The sequence below is a fragment of the Salmo salar genome, chromosome ssa09 (assembly GCF_905237065.1).
Source record: "Salmo salar chromosome ssa09, Ssal_v3.1, whole genome shotgun sequence".
NCBI lineage: Eukaryota > Metazoa > Chordata > Actinopteri > Salmoniformes > Salmonidae > Salmo > Salmo salar.
The window spans coordinates 126146193-126155766 of record NC_059450.1 but is presented as its reverse complement, the minus strand read 5'-3'; the positions used below and the strand labels follow the sequence as shown (position 1 = coordinate 126155766).

The 9574-nt window shown below is 44.6% G+C and overlaps 1 protein-coding gene across 5 annotated transcripts; it reads right to left on the bottom strand.

Annotated features, from left to right (window-relative positions):
- Positions 1-387: 387 nt before the first annotated feature.
- Positions 388-8850, bottom strand: spg20 (Spartin). 5 transcript variants are annotated; one of them, XM_014214224.2, is made up of 9 exons: positions 8705-8850; positions 7476-8290; positions 6690-6887; positions 5036-5186; positions 4729-4923; positions 4428-4586; positions 4003-4093; positions 2911-2957; positions 388-2408 (listed from the first exon to the last, which is right to left on the bottom strand). In XM_014214224.2, exons 2-9 carry the CDS (start codon positions 8286-8288, stop codon positions 2368-2370), a joined length of 1695 nt encoding a protein of 564 aa, XP_014069699.2. In that variant the 5' UTR covers positions 8289-8290; positions 8705-8850; the 3' UTR covers positions 388-2367.
- Positions 8851-9574: the final 724 nt, after the last annotated feature.

The following is a 9574-nucleotide window of genomic DNA, read 5'->3' as shown; positions in this document are numbered from 1 at the left end:
TAATAGTACAGTGATATGGTATTGTGATTGAGGAGTAATACAGCCTAATAATAATAGTGGCCTCCTGACCTCGGCTTTCTACTCATTATTCCTTGTTAATAAAACAAACATGTATGCTTTCATTTGAAATTGCATAAACAATTAAAAGAAAACATACTTGGATTGAATGTGATTCAGCTAAACTGAATGTGAACGAGCTCCTTTGCATTCAGGATAAATCACTTGGATAACGTGCTGCAAAACACTTGAAAATGATCCTATTTCACTACCTTGATTTGATTGCCAGGTTCATTTGAGGGGCGTCTGCATGAAAATGCTCCATTTTGTAGTAGACAGACAGATATATGACATGCTCTACCCAAACCAAGGAAACCAATGATATATAACTCATTCTTCAATAGCTTTTTATTACATATCAGATATTTGGTTTATCATCAGACCATGTGACTATTTGTTCACATAGGGCCACAGAAGCACAGAGCCATTATTTAGAAAGAAAATGACAACCACTTTGTGAGAATACTGATGTGTATTCAATGCCTGCATGATATTTCAAATTCACACCAGAAAGACAGTCTGCCTTCACTTAACCCTGAAGGGGAAATATTACTGAAGACAATTCATATTGAATCAACATCAGCCCAAGGTAAATTATGAATGGTAGACAGCCTTACAAGTTAAATACAGAATGTTGAGAACATTACATGTACAGCGACTAATCTTAAACACACACTCCAAAACTTCCCACATACGTACAGATTGTGCCAAAACGGTTGATGTATGTATAGCTGTAATTTTGCCATAATCATTTCTTCCAGATGTCATAGTTAAAAAAAATATATCACTTTCTTTACATCATATGAAAAAAAAAGTGTCCTTTCATAGAAAATTAATTTCACAGCTTTAACAAGTACAACCAAGATGAAAGTAGTGTGGGCTTGCTTGGTTACAGTAGCATAGAGCATGTAGTAACTGGTTATTAAGGCATAGTAAGCAAACCATGGACCATTCTCAAACCAGTTCAAAACTCCACTGCTTCTATGTTTGGATTGATTCTTTCCTCTGCATTACAAAGTCATATGACAAGAGTATACCTTAAAGTATACCTTGTTCAATCTTACCCAGTACCCTCAACAGCTATACAAACTACATGTATTCCTGGATTCGTCTTGTTTCACACATGAACATTATTTCATTGATTAAATGAACCCAAACATGTATTCTTATAGCACATTGTTAGCATGCTGCTGGGTCCCCCCCCCTGACTTTCAGATAAGGGATGCATATTTCCAGTACCTTCTGCAAAATTCCCAGGTTTTCCAGAAATCCTGTTGGGACAGTTACCGGAATTGTACAACCTCACCGCAGATACACCTTCACCTCCAGATATACTGAAATGTGGACAGTGTTACTACAGTACTACTGCAGTAATACTACTACTGTTACTACAATAGGTCAACAGCAGTAGTCTTGAAATGTTTAAAAATAATCCTATTCTCAGTTTATATTTGTATCACATACGTGACTTAATCTATTCCAGTGTCTTGCACACAAATAATTTAGCAATAATACATCAGCCTACCTACATACAATGTTCATCTTAGTTATTATTATATTAATGACATTATAATGTCATACCATTCATTATGAAAATTGAAGTGCTTAACAGTTATCAAACCCTGGTAACATATCTATAGGCTATTAATCAACTAGTATGTAAATATAAAATATTTATTGTAAATAATTTACATAGATTTCTTTATAGAAGAATACAAATTGTGTGTTAATTAAGGCTCTAAAGGAAAGAGGAAGACATGGGTGCATCCCGAATAGCACCTCATTCCCTTTGTGCACTATACATAGGGAATAGGGTGCCATTTGGGACGCAAACCTAGCCTCTACCCTCTAGGCACTAGGGTAGATCTGAAATAAAATGGACACGTTTAATCAATATGGTAGTACCTCAGCCTTTCCCTATGACAGACTTGGCAAGTAGAAGTTTTGCCATTATGCTCACACCTATCCAGTCCTCTCATATCTACACCAGTGCTCTGTGGGTAGGACTAGGGTAAGTGTCATGGGGCTAGGGGTTGACTGTGTCCCAAAACACACCCTATTCTCTATATTTTGCTCTGGTTCAAAGTAGTGACTATTTAGGGAATAGGGTGCCATTTGGGACGTAAAACGTTTTCCTGGATGGGGCCTATTTGTCCCGTTTCTCCACTTGTTTCTGGTTAGTGTTAGGGTCCTGTAGCTGGTAGTCCTGCAGAATGGCCACAGCCGTCTGTTTGCCAGTCTTCTTCACCGCAGCTTTGATGCCCAGGTTATCAATGTTGAAGGCGGTGACGCCCATGTTAATGGCTGAGTTCACAGCATGGTCTGTGGCCTGGCCGGCTGCCACCCCATACCTTATAATCAATCACACACAACCAACTGGTGAGAGGGGGAAGGCTGAGGGGGTGACAGGGAGGGTTGGGGTGAGGGCAATTATAGGGAACAGCAAGGATAGCAACAACATGCAATTAGGATTAAAGCCACCACCCATGCAGAGCATGAATTCAACAGAATTATTCAAGTTGTCTGACTATTCAGTCATCTGTAAACATATAACTGATTATATTGTGGGGCTGGTGATTGCACATATAATACACATAAAAGTGCATCAATTCATACGATGATTATGCATTAGGAATAGTTATATTATTTTCAATGAAGTCAGGAAAAATAATTGGTTAGTTAGACACCAGAGAAATCAGAGTAAGCTTCATGTTGAATTACAGGTGCATAGCCCAGTGTTTAGAGAGTAGAGGTGAATCTAACAGCTGTACATTCAGACCATCCAGAAACAGAGGCTAAGCCTTGGCCATGCTGCTCGTTACTATTAAGGAGGGTTCATTCAAGAGAAAATACATGTCTTGTCATTAGGTGGGTCTAAGATGTTTTGTAGACCCCTGAATCTGAAAAATAAGTGGAAGAGGGAAATGTACAGTAAGTGCTTGCTTGTTTTTGCTTATAAAACGAGTGTTTAGCAAAACCTGGTCTAGAAAGCAAAATAACAGACATACACATCAGAGCTGGGTGGACAGGAGCAAATGTAAACAGTCAAGCAAGTAGTACTGCCAATCACACATGGTGAATGAGCCAAGCACAGAACACATTCAGCAGGTAGCCTAATGGTTAGAGCGTTGGGCCAGTAACCGAAAGGTTGCTGGTTCAAATGCCCAACCTGACGAGGTAAAACATTCTGTCGATATGTCCTTGAGCAAGGCACTTAACCCTAATTTACTCCAGCAGTGCCGTACTACTATGGCTGACCCTGTAAAAATAACACATTTCACTGCACCTATCTGGTGTGTGACAATACAACATATTTATTTATTTTGACATGACTGCATCTCAAATAGCACCCTAATCCCTATATAGTGCACTACTTTTGACCAGGGCCCATGGGCTCACCGGGTGCCATTTGAGATGCACCCATGTTGATTGAGAAGACCACAGACAACACGTGTTGGTTGAGAAGACCACAGACAACACGTGTTGGTTGAGAAGACCACAGACAACACGTGTTGGTTGAGAAGACCACAGACAACACGTGTTGGTTGAGAAGACCACAGACAACACGTGTTGGTTGGGAAGACCACAGACAACACGTGTTGGTTGAGAAGACCACAGACAACACGTGTTGGTTGGGAAGACCACAGACAACACGTGTTGGTTGAGAAGACCACAGACAACACGTGTTGGTTGGGAAGACCACAGACAACACGTGTTGGTTGGGAAGACCACAGACAACACGTGTTGGTTGGGAAGACCACAGACAACACGTGTTGGTTGGGAAGACCACAGACAACACGTGTTGGTTGGGAAGACCACAGACAACACGTGTTGGTTGGGAAGACCACAGACAACACATGTTGATTGAGAAGACCACAGACAACACATGTTGATTGAGAAGACCACAGACAACATGTTGATTGAAGTGTACAGAGAAAGACCTACTTATGCTTGACAGTGTTGACGGTTTCTGAGGCAACGGAGACGGTGATGTTCTTTGCTGCTACTTCCAAGCCGGTCCACATGGTAGCGAAGCCTTCAGGTAGAAACACAGGAACCACAACAACGACTAGACACTTGGTAGAATAGGGGGCACATCATCCATGTGAACTGTCCTTAAGGACAAGACAGACCAATACGAACGTCGGCCATGCGTAGCGGGTGGCCGTCCCATCGCCTATGAACACCAAACATCGGCAGTCATTATCTATTCATTTCTCATCGATTCTACATTCTATGTTGAATCTCCAGCGTTTGTTGACAGCCAGCAGGTGATCTACTGCGCACGTCCAACGTTTGTGTTGTTCTCTCTTGTCCTATACAATCACTAGCCTAGTGACTATAACAACCACAACAGTGACTATGTGTACCTTGAACTCCGCTGGCAGCCACCACCATGGCTCCATCGATGTTGGATCGTCCATCTTTATCTTTCTTCATGGACTCTGGGACCAACTTGCTTCCATGTTTCTTCACGTGGGGAGCCAGCTCCTTACCCACACACCCTGCCACCATACACACACTGTCCACTACAAACAACACACACCCCGTCATAATACAACGTCCACTACTAACACAACAGCACACACAATACACCCATCCACATCCAATCAGACAGTCAACTCTTTCCAACACCTGAAGAAATCAGTCAGACACTCAGCTTCTTCTCACCCAGGAACTGGCTGACGCGGACAGCGCCCCCGGTGGCCTGTTTGGCTACACGCAATCCCTTGGAGACGGAGGGGCTGACATGGGCTGGCTTGTCCTCGGGGGTGATGTGCTCCCGCAGTTTCGACGCCCCCTTGTGGATGGCTACGCCAGTAAACTCAGCCCCCTTCACCAGGCCCCAGCTCAGCCACGATGCCCCTGGATGGAAGAAACACAGTATGTGTGAGTGAGTGATACACAGCATACAACTTTAAGCCTAACCCCTACAGCCTCAGGTTAGGGTTGTAGGGGTTAGGGCCCTGGGTCTGACCTGTGAGGATGCCGCTGGCCACCTTCTCACTCCACTCTGGCAGGTTCTTCTCCTCCTCCTCCTCTCCTGCTGCTGGGACCTCCTCTTCCTCGAGGGGAGCGATGGACACCTTCTGTCTCAGGTTGATGCTGTCTGCTGCCTCATTTGGAGCCTGCAGCATCAGGACTTGTATTAATATGGTGTTTTGCAACAGTGGTTTTATGACACCTGCTGGTGCATATGTACATCATTAGCAGAAGAACATTAAAGTTTGATTAACTCTGCTTCGTTGTCACGGTCCTCTCGATTTTCTGTAACTTATCGCTGTTACAGGACTGGTTAGCCTAGTTGGAGCCTAGCAGACCCTGCCTCATAGTAACCTCAAGTGCCTTACCCTAACTCTCCTAGTAAGCCCCTAGTAACAGCCTCCTGCTACCATCGGGTGCCTCTTCTCCCTCTATCTCCATCCTGATCACAACGTCTCATTCTCCTCTAAACAAAGACATGGTCACCAGACACGTTTCAGATCTCCTTGCTTGAGGAAAACAGACAGAGGGGTAATGTTCTAACACCATCATTGCTATTCTCAACAAGACAACCTCCTAAATGTACATATATCCCATATGTGATCATGAAAAGCCTACTTGCTTATTGGATTCCATCCCAGAAGCAGCTGTACATGTGACAGGAAGTTTATCAGCAACATGTCCCCAGTTAGAGCCTGGCTGAATACTGTTGCTCGGGGACAAAAACCACAGTCTGACTCCATTACTGTAGTGACTACTGAAGCTGTGTTGTGTTCTAGCCAGATAAGAGCATTAGCACACATTAATGCTCTTCATCTGCCTGTTGTTCTAAATTTCCTAACTGCTGAGGTGTATTCAGGGAGCAAGCAGTGCAGTAGAGCCTTTAGTGTTGTATGCCAAATGGCACCCTATGTCCTACCTAGAGCACTACTTGGGACCAGGTTCCATAGAGCTCTGGCCCAAGACCCGCAGGTGAAGTGGAGCGCCTTACAGCAGCAAGCAGACATTTTCACACCAGAATAGAGCAGCATTTACATCATCAGTAGTTCTGGAATAACACCAGAAATATGGACCAATCAGAGTCATTATTGAGGCTAGAGAGAGCAGAATAGCTCATGTTAATCTACCACTGTACTAAATGGCACACTATTCCGTATGTTGTGCACTATTTTGACTAGGCTCTGGTCAACGGTAGGACACTATGAAGGAAATAGCGTTCCATTTTGGGCCAAATCCCTAATTTTAACCTTACATTCCACTGGGATCATTGACTGGGATATAAGAAAACAAAGAACAACACTTGGAAACTGTCACTCTTCCTGAATCTGAACTGCTGACTAAGAATGGATGTTGGCAACCCTGTCATTCTTTCATCCAGGGTCCATAACCTTCTGCACAAGGACACTTGTCATGGTGTGGTGGTGTGGCATTGCTTTGGTACCTTTAACATCTTTCAATGACTCAAATACACCTGAAATTGACAAAAACATCTGCCAGAGAGATGCGTTTATTATTCTATTACCATTCAGCCGACCCCTAGACACTTTCATATGGGCCAGTCAGAGAGCAGGACCCTATGGGCCCTGGTCAAATGTAGTGCACTATATAGGAAATAGAGTGACATTTGAGACACAGCCTCAGCAGCTCACCTGCACCCTGAGGTCTGTCATCTGGGACAACAGGTCCTGGAACAGTTGTCTGTCTTCTACAGGCAGTTCAGAGGACAGCACAACGCCCACGTAGGACCCCGGGGCAGACGCCATCATGTCCGGGAACATGAACACCCCTGTGTTACACAGCAGAACGGGGGAGTCAGTGGCCATCAGCGGGTACAGCCAATCACACACCTGGAATACATGAACAGTATAACCCATCACATATCAACAGTACAGCCAATCACACAGGACAGTATAGGGAGTTTTTATGGAAGGACTGTCTGTCTCTCTGAACCTGACCCGATGGCCACTGGGGTTTTCCCACCATGACATCATAGAGACCTCCTGCCTGGGATTAGGGCCACTGAGTCACTAATCACATGATGCAGGACACAGATCATTATCTGGCTGCAGTGCTTCTGATAGCCTATCCCACACACACAGGAGCCCAACCCTATTCTAAACACACACACACACACACACACACACACACACACACACACACACACACACACACACACACACACACACACACACACACACACACTTCTCAGTATGACAAGAGGGAGTTTATGAGCAGAGGCAGAGCAAACCATTGATGATGAAATTGTGTTAGAGTGCACAACAGATAGAGAGGTCAAGGAAACAGATTCCAAGAACCCTGTGATTTCATCATACACTGAAATGCTGAATACAGTAAGTGTTGACACTATATTAAGGGCACTGTAAATGGTAACACCTAGACAGTGACTAGAATTCATCACCCCCCATCCCTCTTACCTGCAGGAAGGCTGGGGGGCGGTTGGGCACTCTCTCTGACTGCTGGCTGGTGAACTTGACCATCCGCAGGTACCCTGGGTAGGAGGGAGCGCTGACCTGGCCGTCAGGTGTGACAAAGAATATCTGCACCCCGTGAGACAGGAAGAAGAGTTCCTCTCCATCCTCCCCCAGGCTCTGAGGAGAGGGGGGAGAGGGGGACATGTGGCTGTAGAACTCCTCTCCCACCAGCGACATTTCTCCAGATTCTGTCCCGTAGGAGATAGTCAGGTGACCATCAGCCGCCTGGGAGGAGTAGGCTGGGGGCAGCTCGCCAGGCACCACAGGCTGTCTAGTGGGAGAAAGAGGCAGGGAGGGAGACACAATGTCTCCCACAGCTCCAGCCCGGCAATTAGTCATTAGTAGCTTGGGTGGAGATGGCCGCTCTGGTTTCTCCTTCTCCAGTTTGGGGTAAAGGTTAGAAGCTGTCCCAGGGACTCCATTAGAGGCATCTAGAGGTGGTGGGAGCTCAGGGTCTGGGCTGGTCTCTAGGACCGCCAATCGAGTGGTGATGTTGTTCAGAGTCTCCTGCATCTTGTGCTGCATCTGGCGGGCTGACTCCCAGGAGCAGCCCACACACTCGTGCCCCTTTGAGGGCACACTGATGGCCCTGAGGAGGTGCTGGCGTCCCTGTCTGTACTGGGCCAGGGCCTGGGTCTTGTGGCCAGCTTCATCCTCTGTCAGGCCCCTGTTAATGCACTCAAAGGCCTTCTCATAGCCGTCTTTGATCACCTGCAGCCTGGCTCTGTCAAAGGCATCTTGATTGGCTTCCTCCATGTCTGCCAAGAAGACAAGAAAATACATACATTTTGACCTAGATGGCAAAGGTTCAATGATACTAATGAATTATCAATAGCTACATTTAAGGAAGCAATAGTTGAGAATCTCAACAACAGTTAACTATTTAGCTAGCTAGCATAGCTCGTTACGATAATTTTGCATAAGGAGGCTGGCAGGCAAAGGCAAACATTACCATTACTGTAACTACCTAGCTAGGTTTGTAACGACAAAAGAGTACTGTATCTCATTAGATATCAGGCAATAACATCTAGCTCCTCTGCTTGGATAGCAAGCAAGCAAATTAGTTAGTCAGTTGTGTGTACTTTACTCTTGGTGTGTCGCTAGCTATCATGAAAACAAACATAAACTTGAGACATTTTGTCAATCAAAAGCCATCTAATCTGATACATTACCCACTAACGTTAGACGACAAACTCCTGTCTAGCGAATGAGGCGATCAACGTCTGACGTCTGTCCTTCTAGCAGTTTGAGCTGGATTTCAAGAGAAGGCTGTCAGTGTCATGCGCCTTCTTCTTCTTCTGTGGGTTTTATGGCGGACAACAACCCAACAAGGTGTATTGTCGCCACCAACTGGACAATTTGAAACCAACATTTTATATATATATATATATATATATATATATATATATATATACCCGACCCCAAAGAGTTGAACTGGTGGAACTCTGGCACAGTTTTGTAATCTTCTCTGTTAACATATATATATATAATAGTGAAACATAATTTAATCCATCCTATTAAAAAGAGTACATTGCCAAAACAAACAAAACTCCCAATTCTTCCTTCTTTTGGTTCTCCATATCTCCCTTATCAGGCTCTGGGACCTGAGAGGGTGGTACGGCTTGTGCCAATATTGCATAACTCCTTCGCTGAGAAATCTTTCAGCCCCAGGAACCTCTCCGCCACAATCACTATGATTTCTATCTTCATGGACCTTCTCTCCACCTTGGCAGTGCCATTAATTACCATAACTCTAAAAGTCACAAAGTCCACCTTCTTAACCTTTAAAAAATGTTGGGCTCCCGTGTAATATGATCCTTTCAACAACTTGGACATCTCGGCTTCTCCCTTCGGCAAACACTTGCTACATGACCAAAAGCTTTACAATGATCAAATCAAATCTAATTTATTTATATAGCCCTTCGTACATCAGCTGATATCTCAAAGTGCTGTACAGAAACCCAGCCTAAAACCCCAAACAGCAAGCAAAGCATGTGAAAGAAGCACGGTGGCTAGGAAAAACTCCTTAGGAAAAACTCCCT